Source organism: Aspergillus multicolor (genome assembly GCF_047715735.1).
Source record: "Aspergillus multicolor strain CBS 133.54 unplaced genomic scaffold BDW74scaffold_2, whole genome shotgun sequence".
NCBI lineage: Eukaryota > Fungi > Ascomycota > Eurotiomycetes > Eurotiales > Aspergillaceae > Aspergillus > Aspergillus multicolor.
The window spans coordinates 2,271,207-2,295,322 of NW_027395953.1; the positions used below are offsets into that span (position 1 = coordinate 2,271,207).

The window sequence follows — 24,116 nt, forward strand, 5'->3', positions numbered from 1 at the left end:
TGATGTGCACTCAGTCTGTAATATCGGCAGAGGTTCTGCCTTCGGTCTCATCGCCCCGTGACGGGATTTTAATCGGGCATATTTCACAATTCACAGAAAACGGGAAAAATAACCCGAGTCAGCGCGAACTCGAGCTAAGGCCAAGTATCGTGAGAGAGGCCGGACCAGACTCTTCGCCGAAAGTCCCCGTATGACAGTTTACACAACGTCCCATCACTGATGGTGAATCCTATTGCGATTCTCGAAACTTCCCGTACGGGCCTTTTGACTGCAGTAGGCAATAACACCAAAACCCCGGAAGTATCTGTCCCAAGAGTCACTGTGCGAATGACTCCGTCGGTACTTCTGCTCTGCTCTGCTCTCACCGGAATGAGCGCTTGAGCTCGACCAGCAGAGAACTGACAATGAAAGACAACACGCATAGCACAACCCTTATTTTCTTTGGGAACGAGTTCCCCAACGATGATCTCAAAGGGCTGTTCCGCTGCTTGCTGCGGCTCAGCAAGGACCGCAGATTTCGCCAGCTGGGCGCCTTTCTTGAGGAGTCGACTTTGATCCTCAAGAAAGAGGTTGCTGCGCTACCCCAGCCACTGAGGGATCTTGTACCGCACTTTCATACGGTGTTGCCTCTCGCTGAGCTTGGTGATTTCCGTCAGGGCCCTCTAGGGGCGGCTATGGAGAGTGCGCTTCTGACCATACTGGAACTGGGCATGTTCATAGGGTACCACTAACTCCCTTGCTCGTCTTGCACAGAACTGACTGTTTACCTAGATATTATGAAGCTGAAGGCCGCGACTGGGACTTATTCGAACACAACACTACTCTAACCGGTCTGAGTATCGGTCTGTTAGCTGGAGCTGGCGTGGCCTTGTCCACCAACCTAGCAGAGGTCGCACAAAACGGAGCAGAATGCGTCCGCGTATCTTTTCGATTAGGGGTATACGTCAGCGAAATCTCTCGAAAACTAGAGGCTCCCCAGGCGGACGGCGCGTTATTGAGCTGGGCTCATGTTGTCACCGGGGAGACAAAGTCCGCCATTCAAGACGAACTCTCCAAATACAACTCGGAATCAGGCACGCCAGAGCTTCTAAAGGTCTTTATTAGCGCTGCTGATAAGACCTCCGTCAGCGTGAGTGGGCCGCCGTCACGCATGAAATCCTGCTTCAGCAGCTCGCACCTCTTGCGGTATTCCAAGTCTTTCGCACTGCCGGTATATGATGGTCTATGCCATGCGTCGCATCTGTACAATGAGTACTCAATCAACACGGTCATCAACAGTGCAGAGTCCGTCATTCCTGTCTCACGCCCAGTGCGACTTTCCCTTCACTCTTCAAACACTGGTCAGCCTTTCCAGGCCGCTACAGCTCTCGAGCTATTTCAGGCCATCGGTACGGAGCTGCTGACCGGTACCATCTACCTTGACAACATCACCGACGGTATCCTTAAGCGCATTGGTGACTTCAATCCGAGTAGCCTTCATGTTGAAACGTATCGCACATCGATAGTGTTCAAGAGCATACGAGCGGCCCTCGAGAACGAGTTCTCAGACATAGAGATCAAGATAACGGACTTGATCCCCTGGGCACTAAAGGACTATGGTACCCGGCAGTCTCGTTCATTCGCGCATTCGAAGCTGGCTATTGTTGGCATGGCCTGTCGTATGCCGGGAGGCGGTAATGATATGGAGCTTTTCTGGGAGATTCTAGAACAGGGACGCGATGTTCACACAACCGTACCGGCGGACCGTTTCGACTTGTCCACCCACTACGATCCTAGTGGTAAGACCGATAATGCTCCAACGACTCCATACGGTAACTTCGTAGACAAGCCGGGCTTGTTCGACGCCGGATTCTTCAACATGTCACCGAAAGAAGTATGTATTCCGTCTTTACCTGAGAGTAGACGCACAAATAGAAAGATGCTGACAGCTGCAGGCCGAACAAACAGATCCCATGCAGCGACTGGCGCTCGTCACCGCATACGAAGCACTGGAAATGGCTGGTCTCGTCCCTGGTCGAACTGCATCGTCAAATCCTAAGCGCATCGGCGCTTACTATGGGCAAGCGAGTGACGATTGGCGAGAACTGAACGCGTCGCAGAATATTGGCACTTATGCGGTAACGGGTGGCGTGCGTGCCTTTGGCAATGGGCGTATCAACTACTATTTCAAGTTCCCTGGGCCCTCATTCAACGTCGATACTGCCTGTTCTAGCGGGTTGGCTGCTGTTCAGGTTGCATGTTCTGCCCTTTGGGCAGGGGAAGCTGATACTGCGCTTGCGGGTGGCTTGAACATCATCACCGATCCGGACAACTATGCAGGTTTGGGATGCGGCCACTTCCTCTCCAAGACAGGGCAGTGCAAGGTTTGGGATGAAACTGCAGACGGCTACTGTCGTGCTGATGGTATCGGTTCAGTCGTCATCAAACGGCTGGAGGATGCTGAGGCTGATAATGATAACATCATCGCCGTTGTACTCGCCGCAGCCACGAACCACTCTGCCGAGGCCATCTCCATTACGCATCCTCATGCTGGAAATCAGAAAGATAACTATCGCCAGGTAGTCGACATGGCTGCGATCAACCCGTTGGACGTGAGTTTCGTTGAGCTCCACGGCACAGGAACCCAAGCTGGAGATGCCGTGGAGTCCGAGTCTGTGCTTGACGTTTTTGCGCCCCGATCTCCACCTCGACGACCAGATCAATTGCTACAGTTAGGCGCAGTCAAAGGTAATATAGGCCACGGTGAAGCTGCAGCAGGAATTGCGTCGTTCCTTAAAGTTTTGTTGATGTACCAAAAGAACACGATCCCTGCGCATATCGGTATCCATACGATCATCAACCCGACCATCCCAAAGGATCTTGAACAGCGTCGTGTCCGACTGACCCAGACGAACACGCCCTGGCCGCGTCAAGCTGGCAAGAAACGGATTGCAATGGTCAACTCATTTGGAGCGCATGGTGGAAATACAACTGTGTTGCTGGAGGACGGCCCTGAGCGGAAGAAGGACATCACGAAAGAGGATCGCTCGACTCATACCATACTGGTCTCCGCCAAGTCCAAGAAGTCGCTTCAGGCTAATATTGCGAACCTGGCTCTGCATTTGGAGAAGCATCCTGATATCGACTTGGCCGATTTGTCTTACACAACCTGCGCGCGTCGCATCCACTACACCTTGCGCGTGGGATTTTCCGTGTCGAACATCGCTGGGTTGCAGGAGGCACTACGCAAAGCTGGAGAGAAAGAGTCCCTCGCTGAGGTTCGTCCAACTCCAGGAGATGTTCCCCCGGTGGTTTTCGCCTTCACCGGCCAGGGGGCCTTCTACCAAGGCATCGCCCAGGAGCTGTTCGGGACATTCCCTTTCTTCCGTGAGGAAGTCCTACAGCTCGACCATGTTGCCCAACGACTTGGTTTCAAATCAATCGTGCCTGTGATTGACGGAAGTGTCGGAGAGAACCCATCAGCAACCATGTCGCAGCTTAGCATCGTCGTTATCGAGATTGCCCTTGCCCGCCTCTGGATCCTTCTGCTCGGCATGCAACCTAGCGCTGTGATCGGTCATAGCCTAGGCGAGTATGCTGCACTCGTTATTGCAGGTGTGCTGTCGACTGCGGACGGTATTTTCCTCGCCGGACGACGTGCCCAGCTGATTGAAAAATGCTGTACTCCTGGCAGCCATGCGATGTTGTCGGTTCGCGCGTCAGTATCGGAAGTTAGCAAGCTTTTGGGCGATGTCAAATACGAGATGTCGTGCCAGAATACTCTGAGCGACACTGTGATCGGTGGTACAAAAGCTGATTTAGATGCTGCCCGGCAAACTCTCGAGTCCAGCAACATCAAGTGCGTACCGGTAGACGTGCCCTTCGCATTCCACACCGAACAGGTCGACCCGATACTAGACCACCTCGCTCAAATTGCAGAGACAGTGCACTTCAAGGCCCCGAGCATTCCTGTCATATCGCCTTTGTTGAGGAATGTGGTATTCGACGGCAAGACGATAAACTCCTCTTACTTGACACGGGCTACGCGCGAGCCCGTTCATTTTGCTAGCGCCTTGGAAGCTGCGCAGGACCTCGGCATGGTCAATGATAAAACAGTCTGGGTCGATGTCGGGCCACACCCAATCTGCGCTGGATTCGTGCGCACTTTGATCCCCAAGGCGCGCGTCGCCTCGTCATGCCGACGAAACGAGGACAACTACGCCACAATGGCGAAGAACCTCGTTGCTTTGCACCTGGCTGGTTGCACTCCTGTTTGGGACGAGTATTTCCGCGCCAACGAGAAGGCGTACTCGTTGCTTACTTTGCCGAAGTATGCCTGGAACGATACCAACTACTGGATCCAATATATTGGTACCTGGACGTTGGACAAGGCCCACCTGAAGTATACTGGAACGAATGGACCGCCAAAAGCTAAGGCGTCGTCTTCGGCTCTGCGAACATCTTTGATCCACGAGATCATCGACGAGACTATCGGCGAGGTTTCGGCCACGATCAACGTTGTTTCTGACATACAACACCCCGATTTCCTTGAGGCAGTTCATGGACACCGAATGAATAATTGCGGTGTAGCAACTTCGGTATGTTGAGCTAGTTTCATTTGACTGGCGAATGTGTGCTAATGATGGCGCTCAGTCGATTTGGACCGACATGATGTTGACCGTTGCTGAATATCTATACAACAAACTTGCACCCGGAGCGAAGGTACAAATGAATGTGGGCGAGCTTGAGGTCTTGCATGCAACGGTGGCCAGTCCAGCCAAAAACTGTACGCAGAACCTGTACCTTGACGCGCACCTAGACCTACCAACGCAGCGGATGTCATTCGCTTGGTTCAACGTCGATCCTGCAACTGGCAACAAGGCCGCCGAATCTTACGCCACGGCCTCTGTACGTTTTGAGTGTGACGTGGAGAAATGGAAATCAGAATGGGAGCGCATGACGCACTTGGTATTTGGGCGGATTGAGGCCTTAGAGCGTATGGCCAAAGAAGGACAGGCCAGCCAGCTGTCCAAGTCGTTGTCATATGCTCTTTTCAAGAACGTGGTCGACTATGCGAACCACTACCGCGGTATGGAACGCGTGGTAATGCACGACTATGAAGCATTCTGCGATATAACGCTTGTGCCTGAACGTCGAGGCATATGGCACACACCGCCGCACTGGATCGATAGTGTCTCTCATCTCGCAGGCCTCGTTATGAACGGAAGCGCTGCCTCGAATACTCGCGATTACTTCTTCGTCACACCCGGTTATGACAGCTTCCGTCTGTTGGAAAAGCTGGACCCGGATGTCAAGTATCAGAGCTATGTGCGCATGTTCCCACTTCCAGAGGCCAACATGTACGGTGGCGATTTGTATATCCTCAAGGATCGCCGAATTATCGGCATGGTTGGGCATCTCTTATTCCGTCAGGTTCCACGCCTGCTCATGGATCGGTTCTTCTCACCGGCAGCAGCCGCTAAACAATCAGTGACGACTTCTACCGGTAAAGCTGCCTCCAAGCCTGCGCCTGTTCCTGTCGTCAAATCAGCACCAGCAGTGCCGGCTCCATTCAAACCAACGACTACATCGCTTCCCAACGGCCAAGCGGAGAGCATCAGCACTCCTCAGCCGCAAAAGCCATTGGAGCCAGCGATGAACGGGGTCAAGACGCCCGAGGCGGAGAAACCTAGCAAAGCCGATGCCGAAGGACCCAATGGGACGACCTCTCAGCCAGAAGTCACTGGCGTAGTAGGCCAATGCCTGCAATTGATCGCTAGCGAAACAGGACAAAATGTGTCTGATTTGACGCCGGATGCAACTTTCGTACAATTAGGAGTCGACTCGCTCATGTCGCTCGTGCTCTCAGAGAAATTCCGAGCTGAGCTTGGTCTGGAAGTCAAGAGCTCTCTCTTCCTGGAGTGTCCAACTATTGGAGAGATGATGGAATGGTTAGAGCAGTACTGTTAGAGAAGGTGTTTGAGGAGGCGGGGAGTTTGAAGAGATTGGTGCCGCTTTCGATGGTTTTTCTTTTCTTTGCAACGTGTATTAGATTGATTTTCATGCCTTCGTTATCGAGATATATCCCTTGTTAATCCAATTTAGTGAACATTCGGACCGGGGTGCTGATTGAGGCGTCCTGCCATAGTACAAGGAGGACCCGAGTCAGCGTAGAGTTCTTCCTAGATTCTCGTATCCCTCAAGATGTTCTATGATTAGTTCGTGAAATGCACGCATTAGGCGAGACATCATCCGAGTGGTAGATTCGTTTGTCTGTGTGACAACCAGTTGATAAGAGAACAGCATGACGAGTCGAGTTGAACTCTAGACAGGGAAGTGACTGCCTGTCTGGCCTCGTGTCTCACAAGGCTCGTGGGTAGCCAAAGTATGGATGCTCAATAAGACTTCTAAGCATGAAATTATGGTGTTTCCATGGGCGCTCTGCTAGATTCAAAGACTATGGCCCATTCATTCAATGGCCCATGGAGTTATCCCGGGAATTGACCGATGAATTGAATAATTTCATCTGATCATTTCTGGGGCGGCCGCTGATAAGACGCGATGCCAGAAAAGGAAAAAGACTCAGGATGGCCGACCCGACCAATGAGAGGATAGTATGCCGCTCAGGTCAGCCACAGCTGTGCTCAGAGCGGCAGGCGGTGGACATGAGGGCTTTGTTGGCCGTGCACTTGCTGGGTCCGACTTACGGAGCAGGGATCTTTTTTTCTGGCTCCCAGTCCCCAGTGTCCACACACCGGAGTCTTATCGGCCCTGAATCCAAGGCCTCTTTCTTCTTGGGAGGGATATTCGTTGAATTGGCGCTATTCCAGTTTCTCTCCCGCTGATTGTCTCCTTCGGTTCCGTTCCGTTGACTCATTCGCCGCCTTTACCTCCAATAAATTTTTTGTGTCCCCTCCGCTCCGCTGCTTTCACCGTCCTCCTCTCTTTGACTCATACACATCCTCAAAGCCAATTCCTCCAATTCCCCTCATCTTCCTCCCTCCCTCAGTCTTGGGCGTGCGACAGAAGGCGGGACGACGGCAGGGTTTCATCTAGGCCGAGCGAGAAGGAACAAAGAAGCCCTCGGAGCTATAGCGGTGCGAGCGTCCATCCCTCCATCGCCGAGTCTATCGACGGAGTAGAGCGTAGTTACAGCTCAATTCGACTGTTTGCTCTTCGCTTTACTCGACTTCGCCTACTTTTCGAGTAGTGCGCCGCGCAATGGTTCTCGCTGCTCGGTGCGGGCAGGCTACGTCCGCCCTCCTGCGTCAACGATGCCTCGCTGAGACCCGTCGCTCTGCGCTGGCTCTGCGCTCTTTCACTTCCCAGAGCACCACCCGTTCCACAGCATCGGCACTCCGCTTGCAACAGAAGACCCCTTCGCCATGGCGATCGCAGCAGCTGCGCAACTTCTCTAGCGCTCTCTGCCGCCTGGCCGCCGAGTCCTCCTCCACCGGCGACAGCTTGTTCTCCAGCGGACTCGTCAACCCCGGTGCCAATCTGGTCGATGTCAAGAAGGTGCTGGTCATTGGTAGTGGTGGTCTGAGCATCGGTCAGGCCGGAGAGTTCGATTATTCTGGTAGGTCAATCCGTTTTGCGGCTTTACTCTAAACTAGTAGAAACAGCACAGCTGCTTGTATCAGACTCGTAGCCGGACGAGCTCAAGTATTGCGGAATAGCCTGCTGACCATCGCGCTCTTTCTTCAGGTTCTCAAGCTCTTAAGGCTCTTAAGGAAGCCGGTGTCCAGTCGGTTCTGATTAACCCGAACATCGCTACGATTCAGACCGACCACAAGCTCGCTGACGAGGTTTACTATCTACCCGTCACTCCGGAGTATGTGACATACGTTATCGAGAGGGAGCGCCCTGATGGTATCTTCCTGTCCTTCGGTGGCCAAACCGCCCTGAACCTGGGTGTGCAGATGAACCGCATGGGTACTTTTGAGCGTTACGGTGTCCGGGTTCTTGGTACTAGCATCAAGACTCTAGAGACGTCTGAGGACCGTGACCTCTTCGCCAAGGCACTCAACGAAATAAACATCCCCATTGCCGAGTCTATCGCTGTCGGTACCGTCGACGAAGCTCTAAAGGCCGCTGAGGAAGTTGGCTACCCCATCATTGTTCGATCCGCCTACGCTCTTGGTGGTCTTGGCTCCGGCTTCGCGAACAACCCCGAGGAGCTCAAGAACTTGGCTTCTCGCTCTCTGACTCTGTCCCCTCAGATTCTGGTTGAGAAGTCTCTTCGCGGCTGGAAGGAGGTCGAGTATGAAGTCGTCCGTGACGCCTCCAACAACTGCATTACTGTTTGCAACATGGAGAACTTTGACCCTCTGGGTATTCACACTGGTGACAGTATTGTCGTTGCGCCTAGTCAGACTCTGTCCGATGAGGAGTACCACATGCTCCGTACCGCCGCCATCAAGATCGTTCGCCACCTCGGTGTTGTCGGTGAATGTAACGTCCAGTATGCTCTGCAGCCTGATGGACTTGACTACCGTGTTATTGAGGTTAACGCTCGTCTCTCGCGTTCTTCGGCTCTGGCCTCCAAGGCCACTGGATACCCCCTTGCATACACCGCTGCGAAGATTGGTCTGGGCCACACTCTCCCCGAGCTCCCCAACGCCGTCACCAAGACCACCACCGCCAACTTCGAACCTAGCTTGGACTACATCGTTACCAAGATTCCCCGCTGGGATCTGAGCAAGTTCCAGCACGTTAACCGTGACATCGGCAGTGCCATGAAGTCTGTCGGTGAGGTCATGGCTATCGGTCGTACTTTCGAGGAGTCCTTCCAGAAGGCGATTCGTCAGGTCGACCCTCGCTTCGTCGGATTCCAGGGTGACAAGTTCGAGAACCTCGATGAGGTCCTGAAGAACCCAACCGACCGCCGCTGGTTGGCTGTTGGTCAGGCTATGCTCCACGAGAACTACTCCGTTGACAAAGTCCACGAGCTGACCAAGATCGACAAGTGGTTCCTTTATAAGCTCCAGAACATTGTCGACAACCAGAACGAGCTCAAGGAGATCGGCAGCCTCTTCGGCATCAACAAGGAGATGATGCTGAAGTCCAAGAAGCTCGGTTTCTCTGACAAGCAGATTGCTCAGCTTGTTGGTGCCTCTGAGGATGATGTCCGCGCCCGCAGGAAGGGATTCGGCATCAGGCCTTGGGTGAAGAAGATCGACACTCTGGCTGCTGAGTTCCCTGCCGACACTAACTACCTCTACACCACATACAACGCTACCTCCCACGATGTTACCTTTGACGACCATGGAACCATCATTCTTGGAAGCGGTGTGTACCGTATTGGTAGCTCCGTCGAGTTCGACTGGTGTGCTGTTAACGCTACGCTCTCTCTGAGGAACATGGGCAAGAAGACTGTCATGATCAACTACAACCCTGAAACTTACTCCACTGACTTCGATACCGCCGACAAGCTGTACTTCGAAGAGCTCAGCTACGAGCGTGTCATGGATATCTATGAACTTGAGAGCGCCAGCGGTGTTGTTGTCTCCGTCGGTGGCCAGCTTCCTCAGAACATTGCCCTCCGTCTCCAGGAGACTGGCGGTGCCCACGTTCTCGGTACCAACCCCAAGGACATTGACAACGCTGAGGACCGCCACAAGTTCTCTCAGATCCTCGACAGCATTGGCGTTGACCAGCCCGCCTGGAAGGAGCTTACCTCTGTTTCTGAGGCCGAGACTTTCGCCGAGACTGTTGGCTACCCCGTCCTGGTCCGTCCCAGTTACGTCCTCTCTGGTGCTGCCATGAGTGTTATCCACAGTCAGGATGAGCTGAAGGAGAAGCTCCTGAACGCCTCCGCTGTTTCTCCCGACCACCCCGTCGTCATTACCAAGTTTATTGAGGGCGCTCAGGAAATCGATGTTGACGCTGTTGCTTCCAACGGAAAGCTCCTTCTGCACGCCATCAGTGAACACGTTGAGCCTGCTGGTGTTCACTCCGGTGACGCTACTCTTGTTCTCCCCCCTGCTTCCCTTGAGAAGCCTATCATGAGCCGTGTCAAGAAGATCGCCGAGAAGGTTGCCAAGGCCTGGAACATCACCGGTCCCTTCAACATGCAGATCATCAAGGCCGACCAGGAAGGTGCCGAGCCTCAGCTCAAGGTTATCGAGTGCAACCTTCGTGCTTCTCGTTCTTTCCCTTTCGTCAGCAAGGTTCTTGGAACCAACTTCATTGACGTCGCCACCAAGGCCCTCGTTGGCCGTGACGTTCCTGAGCCTGTTGACCTCATGGAGGTCAAGCGTGACTATCTCGCTACCAAGGTTCCTCAGTTCTCCTGGACCCGTCTTGCCGGTGCCGACCCCTTCCTCGGCGTCGAGATGGCCTCTACTGGAGAGATTGCTTGCTTCGGTAAGGACGTTGTCGAGGCCTACTGGGCTTCCCTGCAGTCCACCATGAACTTCCGTGTGCCTGAGCCTGGTGAGGGTATCCTGCTGGGCGGTGATATCACCAACCCTGCTCTGGCCCAGATTGTCGACTACCTCCAGCCTCTTGGCTTCCAGTTCTTCGCTGCCAGCGCTGAGGTCAAGGCTCACATCGAGTCCGCCACCAAGGAGAACACCCCTGTCCAGGTGATTGAGTTCCCCAAGAAGGACAAGCGTGCCCTCCGTGAGGTCTTCCAGAAGTACGACATCCGCGGCTGCTTCAACCTTGCCAAGACCCGTGGCAAGACCCTCCTCGACGAGGACTACGTTATGCGACGAAACGCTGTTGACTTCGGTGTTCCTCTCTTCATGGAAACCAAGGTAAGATAACTATCCCAACCCCAACTGACACAAATCTAACTAACTCTTTCAAACAGACTGCCCAGCTCTTCGCTCAGGCTATGAACCAGAAGCTCCCCCGTGCTGAGGGTATCCCCTCCGAAGTCAGGACCTGGTCCAACTTTGTCGGCGGCAAGCTTCTGTAAATTTCAAAAGACTAAAAGTTTCTGGATACTCTAATTGCTCGGTGTTATACTGTGTTCATTTTGGTTTCCAGGCAGGCAGGAACGCCGTGTTTGTTCGGCGTAGCGGATGAGATTCACTCTCGATAGACCTTTTCCCTTTTCCCTTTTCCCTTTAGCCCTGCAGATGGGCTACTGGTTTCTTCAATTGGAGGACGGAGGGTACGCGCCGCGGTCACTTCGCGTCCTTCAATATATCTATCTTATTTAGTTGCTTATATTCGGCTGGTATTTACAGGCGGGCTGTGCGTGAGCGAGAAAAGATTCTGAACTCGATATTACGAATGATTTGATTTATTGGCAGCATTGGCAATGTATGTTTTTATTTGTAGTATAGTGATTATATCCAATCTCGACTTTCAAAATTTGACTTATGATGTGGTAACGTTTTGAAACGGCTGGAACTGCGAAACAAAATTACGCGGTGGAAATCCAACATCATCCATCCATTATCATAACCGACCATGTCCGACAACAAAACCACCCCTGGGCCGGCGCCAAATGGTTTAGGGAGGGGTCTCTTTGCAACTAGGGACCTCCGCGCCTGCGAGAACGTCCTGCATATCGAGAATCCATTTATCGCTATATTGGAGACTGATCGACTTGATTCTACCTGCTCAGGTTGCTTCGGCATCGGCAAGAATCAGAGAGACGCCAATGAAAACGGGCGTATATTGAAGGCCTGTACAGGATGCCATGTCGTCAAGTACTGTGACAAGGTTTGCATTCGATGTGCTCTTCATTTTCGAAAGTTTAGGCTAAAATTATATTTGTATAGGCGTGTCAAGCAAAGGATTGGAAACTTGCACACTCTCACGAATGCGCTATCTTCAGAAAATTGAAGCCCAGAGTTCTTCCAATTAATGCCAGGGCGCTCTTGCGGATGGTGCTGCGCACCAATGCAAAGAAGAACGCATTTTCAAAGGAGGAACTGGATCTGTTCCGGTCTCTGGAGACACATATTGTCGACATACGTAGGGCAAATAGCGAGCAGTGGCAACGCATTGCCCTCACGGCGAAAGCAGTGAAGGAATACTCGGGGACAGAGCTGGAGGAGGAATTGATAGCTGCTTTTTGTGCCAAGGTGAGTTTGTATACCGTATTTATCCCAAACTTACATACAGTGCATTTCTCTTCTCTTTGGATAAGCTCTGACCATGTTCGATCTAGCTTGACTTGAACTCTTTCAACCTCACCGATTCCCGGTACGACCGAATCGGCGTATATGTACATCCTTACGCCGCCCTCATCAACCACAGCTGCGACTACAATGCGGTTGTGGGATTCGATGGGCCCGAGCTCTATATCAGAGCACTCCGTCCTATTGCCAAAGGCGAGCAGATTTTCATCTGCTACATCGACACCACGTACCCTGCAATCATACGCCAGAAAGAGCTGCGCGAAAGGTTCTACTTCGAGTGTCGATGCGACAAATGCTTACGCGAGCAAACCCTAGACACGAAGGACGGCTCACAAGCGGCAGCATTGGCCATGACCAACAAGTTCTTTGAGAATCTCCCAGACATGAATAAACGGCAACAGCTTGTATCAACGATCGAGGCTCTCCTCGAGAATGACTGGCCTGTAAGGCAACAGCCCTTCCCTTATTTACTGGGTGAATTGATTGCGGCCGATTTGTCGGCTGGCAAGACTGGGAATGCGTTCGTATGTGACGTTTTCCGATATGTTCTTGATAAAGACGTATATCCGCAGGGGGCACATCCATGTCGTGCCCTGCATCTTTGGTCTGTGGCCTTGACTGCAATGCATTTATATGATCAGTCCATGACGGACGCTTTGCTTGAAACCCCGACAATCGCTAAGAAGGATTGGGACAAGTCTTTTACGTCCAGCATCAAAGTGAACTATGGCTTGATTGCTTTCACTCTGCTGAGCACGCTTGTCCAACAGGAGGAGACATACTGCACGGTTCCTGGATTCAGACTGATCATTCGAGAAGCCTTCGCCCAGATGCAGAGTGAGTTCATTAAGCCTGGAGTGAATGTGAACACGGTAATTGGTAAGGCGAGACAAGAGTGGGACAGGGTCGTGAAGATAGTTGTTTCTATGTTTTAGTTATTAATAGGCCGAATGGATGATACAATGACGTTCATGCACGTTATCAGTATGTCGGTCATATCAAGTAGCTAGTAGTTTATTTTTGTATCAAGCACGAGACATGAAGATAATAATGAAGATAAATTTCGTTAAATTAGACCCTTTCTACACTAGAAAGAGCCAAGACTCCTACCTCCCACCCAGCGGGACAGGAGTATAGAAATCCCGCGGGGCGGGACCCCGTGAGTTTTCATGCCGACAAGACCATTGTATTGAGATGCAAAAGCTGACCCGCACTTGACATACAAGCAGATGAATCCACTGAAACGCAAATGGTATCCATCCGATACTCTCGTATTTTGAATTTTGTTCTCCTGTACGCCCAAATCCTCCACGCAACACCCAAGCAAAGCTTCTCTTCTTTACTTGAGGGGAATGAAACGAGAAGAGTGGGTGGCACCGATACCGGGACGACCGTGCTTGACGGGCTTGCTGTGGGATTGTTAGAATCCATCCATCCAAGCTGTATTCCGGAAACCGAGCCGGGGGGTACGTACTAAGAGATAGAGAATTCACCAAGGTAGTGGCCAACCATCTCGGGCTTGACCTCGACCTGGTTGAACTCCTTACCGGAGTAAATACCGATAACGGAGCCGATCATCTCGGGGACGACGATCATGTCACGGAGGTGAGTCTTGACAAGGTCGGGCTTCTCGTTGGGCTTGGCCTCCTGCTTGGCCTTGCGGAGCTTCTTGATCAAACCCATGGGCTTGCGCTTCAGACCGCGGTTGAACCTACGGCGGGCACGGGCGTGCACGACATCGCGGAGCTGTTCGGAGGAGAGGTCGAGGAGCTGGTCGAGGTCGATTCCGCGGTAGGTAAACTTGCGGAACTGTCTTCTCTTCTTGATCTCTGTCGAAGGGGTAACCTGTCAGCGCGCTTGTCCAGATAATCCTGCGTTTGTTCGTTTGGGTGTGGTGGCGTGGCTGCGGGTTGGCGAAATCCTTTTCCAATCCAATCTTCACGTATCGGTCCACCGCCATCGAATTTTCCATAACCATTTCGACGTGTTTCGGCCTCGGTGCAGTCCATCGATATCCTTCACAGCGCATGTCCACGAGGTATTGGGTAACGGGGAAGGGGTGGTTTCGAGTGATAACGTACCGGCAGCCTCCTCGGCGTTCTGCAGAAAAATGTTAGCACATCTGATCCTTCACTTGTCCAGATACTCCATAACAGGTCGGAAAAAACTCACGTATTCGACGTCAGACATTTTGGCGGGTTGTTCCTCTCAAGGTCGCTTCTCGAATGAAACTCGAAAAGCGAAAAGGACGATGGTTGTCGGATGGCGTGTCGCTGTTTGAACGGCGGGCTCTCACTGTACCGCTCTGGTGAGGTGGGCGCAGGGCAGGGCTCGTCTAAGCGAAGGGTCGAGCCCTAGTACGCTAGTCCGTTTTGGGAACATACATGCAATCCATGGATGGAGTTCAGACTGGAGCCTTGATCAATGCTTTTCATTCGGCCTATCAAGGTGGTTCTAGAAATGTAGATTTGATCTATGGATTTTCTGGTTTCTTAGTGGGCCTCATTACATGTTGTCTATAGTTTTTGAATATGCGCATCTGCAATCACGTTACAGGGTGGATATAATGACTTCGAGATGGTCAGATAATCTGTATTGACTAGCAGCTCTTTCGAGCTCATATATGCATGATTCGTAGCAGCATTAGACAAGCCTTGGTAAAGCAGGCTCGAAGATTCCTTTCGGCAGTTTTCTTCCCAATACTGAACTTAGTCCCCAGAGAACCTTCCAACACGAATGTATCATTTTTTGACCGAGAGAAAGCGACGCGCTTAGTCGAAGAGACCGAAGCCCATGTCCTCGTCGGACTCCTCCTTCTCCTCCTCCTTCTCGGCAGCGGGGGCCTCGGCGGCGGCAGCACCACCGGCAGCGGCAGCGGGGGCAGCAGCGCCACCAGCACCGCCAGAGGGAACGGAAGCGAGCTTGGTGGTACCCTCAGCGATGAGCTGTAAAGCGAGATTCGTCAGTCCATTATCCAAAATTTTTAAACCATGTGCCGCAAAACGAACCTCGTTGATGTCCTTGCCAGAGAGCTCGGAGATGAGCTTCTCGAGGCGCTCGTCCTCAGCGTCAATGCCGACGGAGGAGAGGACCTCCTTGATGTCGGAAGCAGCGGGGGACTCGTTGCCGGCAAGGGCAAGGAGGAGGTAAGCGGCGAGGTACTTCATTTTGATCTGTAGCGCGCAACTGCGGTCAGTACGGATCTTGCGATGGCGATTCGAAAAAGGCACACACTGTTTGGTTTGATTATAGAACAAGAGAATCAATCGATTTAACCGCGAGTTGGGCGGAGACTGAAACGTCGAGTCCTTGAGGAGTTGATGTCGTGAAGAAGGGAAGAAGCGAAAAGTTCGAGATCACCAAATTAGCGGAAAAGTGCGTTGTGGCTAGTGCCCGTGGCTGATGCCGACTAAGCGAGTCTTGTGGCGCCCCTCTTCCCGTCGCCCCACGTGACTGGTTCTTTCTAGAAGACAGCATCATTAGGTGCTCCTTATCTTCCACGAGACCGAGACAGCCTCGTGTGAATGTCTTTTAAGCTCTACAGCTGGTAATTTATCTCAGGGACGCTTATTTACACGCCAAATCCTTTTCGCCACGCTTGTGTGAATAGGCTTACCACCTTGTCCAGCTACTGGTTTGCCGGTGGTGTCCACTGACGGAGTCATGAAGTTGCCTGTTTGCACCAACCACCGACGGTGAACCTGTTTGCATAAATACTTTGACCTCGTCCTCGCACTCTCTCGGTACAAGATTATTCGAGACTCGGCGACAAAATGAGTGTAAGGGTCCTTCCTTTACTCTTTTGAGCTCGTTGCTAATGATCTCTAGTTTCTCGATTCCATTATTTCGTCCATCGAGACGGGCAAACCAACTCCGATTCCTACTTCTTCTCCTGCGCCCTCTCCTCCTATCTCATCATCTACTACCAACCCTGAAAGTCGCAAGGCAACTCCAACTGCTCGTCCGGCCACAGCTGAACGAAAGAATGGGGTCCCGACCGGAACAAAGCGAAAAGCGGAAGAGCCGTTGCCACGAACGCAGAAGCCCGGATTGCAAATGCCTGCTAGGCCAGCCCCTGCAAAGCTAGCCGCCGCGAAACCCGCCAACCTGTCAGTACCCCCAAATCAACGTTTAGCGGCACCATCCAAAATCGCGAAAACATCGACGAGCAGCAATGCGCCCGTAGCCCGAAAGACCCCACCGGCGCCCTCCAAGCCAGCCCCGAAAGGGTCTTTTGCGGATATTATGGCACAAGCAAAGGCTGCACAACAGAAAGCCCCCACCCAGATCGGAATGTTCAAACACCAGTCTGTGCCTAAGGAGAAGTTGAGCAAGATGGAACGCAAGAAGCGGATGATGGAGGCCCAGGCTAAGGACAAAGACCCTAAGTTGGCAAAGAGACCTGGTACTTCTTCCAGTACGGCCGCAGCTGTCAAACCAGGAAGCGCGAAACCCGCTTTCAAACGCGAACCCGAAGAATTGACCTACAAGGGTACCGCAAGACAGACACCTTCACAGCCGGAGTACCGTGGCACGGCCAATCTTCCTAGCCGAAATGGTGTTCGCAGAGGCCAATCTAAGGCCAACAAAAGATCCAGAATGGACGACTATCTCGGTACAGATGAAGAGGACGAGGGCGATTATGCGGATAACTACGACGATTACTACTCGGAATCATCGGACATGGAGGCAGGCATGGATGATGTGGAGGCCGAGGAAGCGGCAGCCCTAGCTGCAGCTAGACGTGAAGATGAGGAGGACATGCGCGCGGAGGCTGCAGCCAAGCAGGAGAAAATGGAGCGTCGCAAGAAGCTCGCCATGCTGGCTTCCAAGCGCCACTAGTCTGTTCTTCCGCCCACTACCGTCATTACCTCACCTTCTCTTTCTCGTCTTATCGATTATCGTTCAACTGCTAAATTTGGAAACGGAGCATCAGCATGGAATACCCGGAGGTGCATTGCAGAGATGATTTTCTTGATTACTCTTGGTCTGCCCCTTGTTCTCTTTTATTCTTACCATTTTTTTTTACTTTCTACTTCTTTCAGCATTAGTGAGCGTTAAGGTACTGATAGATGGGGACAACGCTTTCTCGTTGTTCTGGTTTTCTTGCTTTCTGCATTATGGTTATGCGGGCGTTGGGATTCTTTGCTTAGGTAGATCCGGCTTAGATATCTTCATAATACAGCTCTACAAACACTCCTTATTTTATTTCACTGTAGACAAAATACTCCGCATAAGTTCCAGATTGGTCTATACCTACGTAGTTTAAAGCGTAGTTCCTGATTGCATGAGCCCCACCCAGCGCTGACATCACCGGCTCATCAGCGCAATTTATCAGCCTCGACATTCTTAATGCTTCGCGGGGCTTGACAATCTTCCTACAATTATCTCTTTTCAACGCTTGATTAGCATAATACGAACTTTCACGATCATGGCAAACGTTCAGCATATTTCGGTGCCTTCAAAGGTGCTGTTCCAGAAAGCCCGCAAGCTCGTCCCTCCAATGCTGGAGAAATTCCATAAGGGTAGGTTATAGCCGGGCATTTTCGCCAGACACACACGGCCATGTAACTGACACAATTACAGGACAGCAAGGCCGAGTTGCTGTTATTGGAGGCTCGCTAGAGTATGTTCTTTTGTTTCCGTGGGCCTGGTAAGCGGATTGAGCTGAGCCCAACAAGCTACACAGGTGCACCATACTTCTCAGCGATGGCGTCAGCTAGACTAGGTATTTAAGCTTATGCTTATCTTGACCTTGACTGTTTGAATGCTGACCATGCGCTAGGATGTGATTTGGTACGAGCTAATTGCCTGAGTTATGGGCTGTACTAATGGTTCTTCAGAGTCATGTTATCTGCGAGAGCTCGGCTGCGACTGTATGTCACTTCAACTAAGATATCGACGGATCGCAGCTAACTCCAAGTCCAGGTCATCAAATCATACTCGCCCAACCTTATGGTGCACCCAATCTTGCCGAGCAGCGCCTCAGTCAAAGACACCAACTCCATCGATGCTCCGTCCTTAGCAAGCCCCATCATTGCGATGCTATCGCGACTCCATGCGCTTGTCATTGGTCCCGGTCTAGGTCGAGATGGGGTTACCCTTAAGGTGGTCAGGGAGGTTATGAAAGAGGCACGGTCCCGCTCAATACCCTTTGTCTTGGATGCGGATGGACTACTCTTGGTTACAGAGGATCCAGAGCTTGTGAAAGGATACAGGAACTGCATCTTGACGCCCAACGTGATGGAGTTCAGCCGCTTAGCAAAAGCTCTTGGGATCGAAGTCCCTAATCTAGCTGAGATTCCGGCGAACCAAAGCGAGTCAGAAAAGACGAGCAAGGAGGCAGAAGCCTGCGAGAAGCTCTCGGAGGCCTTGGGCGGGGTCACAATTATTCAGAAGGGTGTGCATGATGTGATTTCAAATGGCGTCACGAGCATTGTCTCTGATCTCCCGGGAGGCCTGAAGCGTAGTGGCGGTCAGGGTGACACTCTCACCGGCTCGTTGGGGACTTTGCTGGGTTGGAGGGCGGCTTATCACGATGCGCTCTGGGACTCGGGTGAGAAGGAAAACTCAAAGGAGGCGACGACTAAAGAGGAGGTCCAGTCGGAGCTTGAGTCGGAGAAGCGTATGTCTCCAAACACAACCCTGCTGCTCGCTGCTTGGGCGGGCGCTGCAATTACGAGGGAGTGTTCCCGTCGGGCTTTCAAGGCAAAGGGAAGGAGCATGCAGGCTTCCGATCTCACGGACGAAGTCCACGAGAGTTTCTTGGAGCTTATTGGCGAGCCCGAGGGATCGAGGGTGCCCGAGCATCTCTAAGCATCACCAGCGGCGCACTATATGTCCGCATTTTTTAACCAAGCCTGTACAATTTTACGAATTATTCTGAACTAGTCATAGATCAACTTCCGATGTGTTCCCTCCCAGTCCATCCTCGACCTCTGGCCAAACTAGCCTTTAGTAGCTCCCACCTTCTAGATCTTGACTTCAGCCCAGGCCAGGAAAATATGCAACTGTTCGAGTCATTTAGACTAGGGTCTTTGGTCCAACCAATATGGGACCTGCACATGTGCTTAGCAGGAGCCAGGCCAGAGGCTCGGATACTCAGAACGCCAGACTGCGGAGATCTCGTTCTTTTATCTCGATCATTTGCCAGGTTCCAAACTCTCTTCTGCCCACGTTCTCACCATCCCCACGTCTTATTGCGGTAGTGAGGTCAATATGTCTCACCTCACACAACCAGTTCGTTGAAGCATGTCTAAAAGCAAACAAGGATTAGCAGTAAGTGCTGCCATGTCATTATCGGACCGTCTCGCTGACAGCATACCCCTCTCAGTTCAAAGCGGGGAAGCATCCCCAGAGCAGGACTCGACCAGTGGCCATCACAGCACCGAGCCTACTGCAACAAGCATCGAACACCTCGTACAGCATCATCCTCGGAACGAAATGACAACGTTACTCAAAGCAGACCTTTCTTGAACTCTGGTTTCCTCCAGAGGGAAACTATACCCGGGGGCTGGGTTGGAATATCATTGTGACGCAAACCTCGTATCCAAATCGGTCTCCTCAGCCCTAGCACCCGTGGCTTTCTGGTTCAGCCGCTTGGGACCACGATCAAGCGACGCTCAGTGCATAGCCCAGTGCACTGGGGTGGCCATGTCTCAGTATCCGGGACCTTGCTTGGCGGTGGCCCTGCATCTTGGGACATGGGGCACGGTCCATTGGGTCGCGTTGGAATCTTGACTTTTCCATGTCTCATCTTAGGGCTTTTTTACGGGCTATGCTAAATCCGTACCCTGCAGCACCTATCGCATATCTTCCCCTTCTCGACTCGACGATATTCGAGTTCAAGTTCCAGGAATAGCACCGAGTCGAGGTATATAAAGGCCCTCGATTCTCCTCAGGACCCATCCTTTCCTTCCTCTTCTTTATCAAGAAAGCAAGCAAGCAAGCATCTTCTTCCAATTTCCCAAACAACTCAACCAAGAAGCAACCCCCAGTTCCCTCAACCCCTTCCAAAATGAAGCTCCTCCCAACCCTCCTCCTCCTCTCCACCGCAACCCTCACCCTTGCAACACCGGCCCCGGCCCCCGCCCCAAAATGCGGCACCTGCAATCCCATCTCCGGCGTTAATGGGTGCGATATCACGACCTCCTGCATCAACACCGGCACCCGCTTCCACTGTGCCTGCCGCGCGGGCTACAAGGCCTCGAAGAACAACAAGGACGTCACCAAGCAGTTCCGTCTCGCTATGCCGAACTACGAGTTCTTGGTCTTTACCCCTGAGTACACCAAGTGTGATACGCTTTGCGATAATCCGTACGGATATAGTGGGAATTTGTGTAAGGAGGTACCGGTTTATGATAAATGTGCTGTTTAGGAGGGTTACGGGAATGGGGGTGTGTGTCTCTGGGTTTGAGTTGGTTAGGAGCGTGGGGTATACTGATGAATAATGTCGATCTCTGTGGTCGTTTTTATATATGTGTATTGGTTGATGGGACGAGTTAGTACATAATGTGGTCTTAATCATGGTCATGTCATGTTTATGACTTAGTATATAGCCACTCCTTAATATATATTGTTTGCTTCCTAGGCTTTGACTTGTCAAATAGACGTTGGTAGGGTTTCGATTTCTACAGCATGATACTGAATCTATGTAACAAGCGGTATATCCTCTCGTGATATATATGTAAGCCTTGTTACAGTGCTGTATTGCCTCGAGCAGGTCAGAAACAAGCACACACTTTCCGTTAATAACGACCTTTATTTGAGAACCACCAGGGCCTACGCTAGACATCGCAATGTCTTAACCCACTGGAGTAGTTGAAGGGCATGCTACGTATCCCTCCTCATCTAATAGTCTACGGAACGAAGGCACATAAAAATCGTTAATCTTAGATCATTCGACATAGCAGAAGGATAATAGAAAGATTAGCCTGGTAGACTAGACACCGTAACACCGACCCGATTCATACCACTTCATGCACTACTCTTTAGAGTTCAGAAACCAAGACATATCCAAGATAGCATAATATAGGAGATAAGGAAGTTTAGATGAGATGAAGAACATGACGAGATAACCGTGATCGTTTACATGTCCATGTCATCGGCGTTGTCAAGGAAGACAAGACGCGTGCCACTGGCGATGACTTGCCAGACCTGGAGAAAGAAATTAGTGGACAGTGCAGGAAAGTGCGGAACTTTGGTAAACTTACGTGAGAGTTCTCGTACTCATCAATCGCCATCGTGAGCTGATCCTCGGTGAAGCCCTTAGCCAGGACCCGCTCGCGAATTCTTCGCATGCTGAGCTCGCCCTCTTCGCCATCACCCACGGCAGCGGCACCGCTCTCATGAAGACCACGGATGAGGTTGTAGATCTTAGATGTGGGGCTCTGGTCGAGGTGTGACTGGCCGTCGTTGGTGAGAGACGCCCTACTGACTTCAATCAGTCGCAGGGCCTCGTCGACATCCTCTTCAACGACCACTTCACTGAATCGAAGTCGCGCAAGCGCTTGGGAAACACGGACAACACCAAGAAGGGTACGCGGGGTAATGTGGGAGAACTGCTTCTTGTTTGCTTCGTCGCGCTTCTGGCGCTTTCTCATGTTCACGTAGGCCTGAACCATGTAGTCCGAGACCTTGGAGGGAACAATAGGTCGGTACGTTCGTGCCTTGGCAATGTACTGGCGAACCTCGTGAGGTGAGAACATGATGCCTGCGTCTTCATTTTCGGGGTGCTTGTTGTGCATGTGGACGTATGCGACGTGGCTGGCAAGTTCCTCGTCTGCATCGCGGGAGGGAGTATCGAGGATGAGGAACATGACATCGAAACGAGAAAGCAGCGCTGCTGGCAGGTTGATGTTCTCGACGGGTGATAGCCGGGGATTGTACCGACCGTACAACGGGTTGGCGGCGGCGAGGATTGAGGTACGAGCGTTCAGGGTAGTAGTGATTCCGGCCTTGGAAATGGAGATGGTCTGTTGTTCCATGACTTCGTGAATGGCAGTTCGGTCTCCGTCTTCCATCTTATCGAACTCATCGATGCAGCAAATACCATTGTCTGCCAACACAAGAGCACCACCCTCAAGCACCATTTCATCCGTTACAGGATCACGCATAACAGCCGCTGTAAGACCGACACCACTGCTACCACGACCTGTTGTGTACACACCTCGCGGTGCGACCTTGGCAATATACTTAAGCAACTGCGATTTGGCGACTCCAGGGTCACCCATCAGGCAAATGTTGATATCACCACGAATGTGCATACCATCACCCATCTCTTTAGTGACACCGCCGATGAGGAGAAGTAGCAGAGCTTTCTTGACATCCAAATGACCGTAGATTTCAGGCGCAATTGATCGTGCAAGATATTCGTACATGTTGCCAGACTGCTGGTACTGCTCGATCTTGCGCAGGGTTCGGCTGTCCATGCCAATGTCGGTATAAGACTTCTTGTGGTGGGTGATGTGCTGGGCTTCGAGGTATGTGTCGGTGAGCAGGCCCGCACGGATCGCTCTGAAGCCGGTGTAAGGTGTAGGAAGGAAGATACCGGCGATATCCACGAGATCACCGGGGTTGAGTTGCCGCGTGAGGGTGCCGGTGCAGTTGACGGTCATAGTCCGTGGAATGTGGCCGACAGGTACTTGATCCGCCATCTCTTGAATCTTGACTTCTTGGAAAGGAACGAATTTTGAAGCCCTCGTAGAAAGGAAAAGCTGACCCTTGATGTTGTTCTCCTTGCACTCCTTAGAAGGACACTCGGACATGGGGGTAAACTGCTTTGTCGTAACTGGCTGGAACACTTCGTGTCCGCAATGGTCACAGGTGTAAGCATTGATCTGAACAGCTGGTTTGACGTCTGAAACTCGAGTAGTGATACCGCGGACCGTGATAAGGCTACCAAGATGCTCTGCGCGCACATTGCGCACAGCCAGCGCCTTTGAAGCACGTTCGCTACTGGACCCTGAGGGAGTGAGGGGCTTGAAGTTAAGGACATATCGACGAGTAAGTTCCGGAGGGAATGTTGGGATATCAAGGGCAGCTTCGGGATCGGCTTCGGCAGCCATCGCCATGAGCCCGTTACGGTGCTCACGCTGGGACATGATCACATCGACAACATCATCCTTGAATCTATATGCAATCAGCTTCAGCTCCATTGAACCCTTAGCAGCCTGACATACGTGTATTCTTTTGTTTCCTTGGGCATGACGGCATCCACTGCCTGAGATATGACCTCGATATAGCGCTTGGTATTTCTCTGCACTGACAAGGCAAGCTTCAAGTCGACTTCTTCTGGGAGCGATCGCTCGTACTAAATCACGGCGTCGTTAGATGTTCTTTGTATGATACCAGTATCAGCCGGCGCTTACAGTAACCAAGTCATCCAGCTCAATAAGAACGTCGGAGCGTTCTCGATCAGCTACGTCCTGTAGCATCTGCATGTACTTGAGCTTAGGCTCCTTGTTGCGCCGGCGCCCTCCCCTGCTCTGCGCTCCACTCTCATCAGCGTCGTCCATGAAGTCGTATTCATCGCTGGTGCCATCTTCGTCGATGTGGAGGTCCTCGATAGCTTCTGTTGCGGCTGATGCAGAGGCGGACTCGAAGCTTTTGAAATGTTTGAGGAAATCCTTGAAGGCCTCGAGCTGCCCGTTGTAGTCAACTGGGGCGGGGTACTGGTTCAAAGCCATAATGGAGCGACCGCGACAGGAACAGCGGGTTCAATTGAGTGTCCGGAAGCTCAGCAGGAAGAGGGGCGCAGGTGTTGCGGAAGTTGTGGACTTGATTTGACTGGGCTGGGCGCCAGGCAGTTTTCTGCGTTTCTCCGGCAAAGGAGTTGGCAGCCTGAGGCCGTAAAGCACGTCGCGTCGCGAAGACGCGCATAAGGAACTTTTGCCTGACATTCGAGGCTGCAACGCTAGTCCGGAGGGAAAATGCAGCTGCACGTGTGCCGGAGCGGAACAAGTCTCGGTCCGACGGTCGCGAGGCATCAACTCTCGGCTTGGCGACCATTTGCGGAGTCCGGGGTTGGAGCCG

At 52.1% G+C, this 24,116-nt stretch overlaps 9 protein-coding genes across 9 annotated transcripts; 6 read left to right on the plus strand and 3 right to left on the minus strand.

Moving 5' to 3' along the window:
* Positions 1–404: 404 nt before the first annotated feature.
* On the plus strand, positions 405–5,949 carry nscA (non-reducing polyketide synthase nscA; the record flags this gene model as incomplete). Its single annotated transcript, XM_073731262.1, has 4 exons — positions 405–721; positions 772–1,873; positions 1,935–4,577; positions 4,633–5,949. The coding sequence occupies 4 exons, from the start codon at positions 405–407 to the stop codon at positions 5,947–5,949; spliced, it is 5,379 nt and encodes a 1,792-aa protein (XP_073589145.1).
* Positions 5,950–6,735: 786 nt separating this feature from the next.
* Positions 6,736–11,307, plus strand: BDW74DRAFT_145029 (carbamoyl-phosphate synthase (glutamine-hydrolyzing) CPA2). The gene is made up of 3 exons (XM_073723139.1): positions 6,736–7,558; positions 7,687–10,742; positions 10,799–11,307. Exons 1-3 carry the CDS (start codon positions 7,201–7,203, stop codon positions 10,904–10,906), a joined length of 3,522 nt encoding a protein of 1,173 aa, XP_073589146.1. The 5' UTR covers positions 6,736–7,200; the 3' UTR covers positions 10,907–11,307.
* A 99-nt stretch (positions 11,308–11,406) lies between these two features.
* Positions 11,407–13,093, plus strand: BDW74DRAFT_173878 (S-adenosylmethionine-dependent methyltransferase; the record flags this gene model as incomplete). The annotated part of the gene is made up of 4 exons (XM_073727894.1): positions 11,407–11,661; positions 11,721–12,026; positions 12,113–12,962; positions 13,029–13,093. The coding sequence occupies 4 exons, from the start codon at positions 11,407–11,409 to the stop codon at positions 13,091–13,093; spliced, it is 1,476 nt and encodes a 491-aa protein (XP_073589147.1).
* Positions 13,019–14,408, minus strand: BDW74DRAFT_145032 (40S ribosomal protein uS19). The gene is made up of 4 exons (XM_073723140.1): positions 14,256–14,408; positions 14,165–14,183; positions 13,558–13,912; positions 13,019–13,492 (listed from the first exon to the last, which is right to left on the minus strand). The coding sequence occupies exons 1-4, from the start codon at positions 14,271–14,273 to the stop codon at positions 13,423–13,425; spliced, it is 462 nt and encodes a 153-aa protein (XP_073589148.1). The 5' UTR covers positions 14,274–14,408; the 3' UTR covers positions 13,019–13,422.
* Positions 14,409–14,549: 141 nt separating this feature from the next.
* On the minus strand, positions 14,550–15,476 carry aspf8 (ribosomal protein P2). Its single transcript, XM_073723141.1, has 2 exons — positions 15,092–15,476; positions 14,550–15,028 (listed from the first exon to the last, which is right to left on the minus strand). The coding sequence occupies exons 1-2, from the start codon at positions 15,248–15,250 to the stop codon at positions 14,855–14,857; spliced, it is 333 nt and encodes a 110-aa protein (XP_073589149.1). The 5' UTR covers positions 15,251–15,476; the 3' UTR covers positions 14,550–14,854.
* A 92-nt stretch (positions 15,477–15,568) lies between these two features.
* BDW74DRAFT_145038 (uncharacterized protein) lies at positions 15,569–17,282 on the plus strand. Its single transcript, XM_073723142.1, has 2 exons — positions 15,569–15,862; positions 15,912–17,282. The coding sequence occupies exons 1-2, from the start codon at positions 15,857–15,859 to the stop codon at positions 16,923–16,925; spliced, it is 1,020 nt and encodes a 339-aa protein (XP_073589150.1). The 5' UTR covers positions 15,569–15,856; the 3' UTR covers positions 16,926–17,282.
* A 139-nt stretch (positions 17,283–17,421) lies between these two features.
* On the plus strand, positions 17,422–19,001 carry BDW74DRAFT_145039 (ATP-dependent (S)-NAD(P)H-hydrate dehydratase). The gene is made up of 6 exons (XM_073723143.1): positions 17,422–17,608; positions 17,670–17,709; positions 17,765–17,811; positions 17,869–17,879; positions 17,927–17,959; positions 18,012–19,001. The coding sequence occupies exons 1-6, from the start codon at positions 17,515–17,517 to the stop codon at positions 18,897–18,899; spliced, it is 1,113 nt and encodes a 370-aa protein (XP_073589151.1). The 5' UTR covers positions 17,422–17,514; the 3' UTR covers positions 18,900–19,001.
* A 1,099-nt stretch (positions 19,002–20,100) lies between these two features.
* BDW74DRAFT_173883 (putative adhesin) lies at positions 20,101–20,460 on the plus strand (the record flags this gene model as incomplete). The annotated part of the gene is made up of 1 exon (XM_073727895.1): positions 20,101–20,460. The coding sequence occupies one exon, from the start codon at positions 20,101–20,103 to the stop codon at positions 20,458–20,460; it is 360 nt and encodes a 119-aa protein (XP_073589152.1).
* Positions 20,461–20,955: 495 nt separating this feature from the next.
* Positions 20,956–23,849, minus strand: BDW74DRAFT_51836 (DNA replication licensing factor MCM7). The gene is made up of 4 exons (XM_073733028.1): positions 23,453–23,849; positions 23,264–23,394; positions 21,296–23,213; positions 20,956–21,239 (listed from the first exon to the last, which is right to left on the minus strand). Exons 1-4 carry the CDS (start codon positions 23,768–23,770, stop codon positions 21,171–21,173), a joined length of 2,436 nt encoding a protein of 811 aa, XP_073589153.1. The 5' UTR covers positions 23,771–23,849; the 3' UTR covers positions 20,956–21,170.
* Between the last annotated feature and the right edge of the window lie 267 nt (positions 23,850–24,116).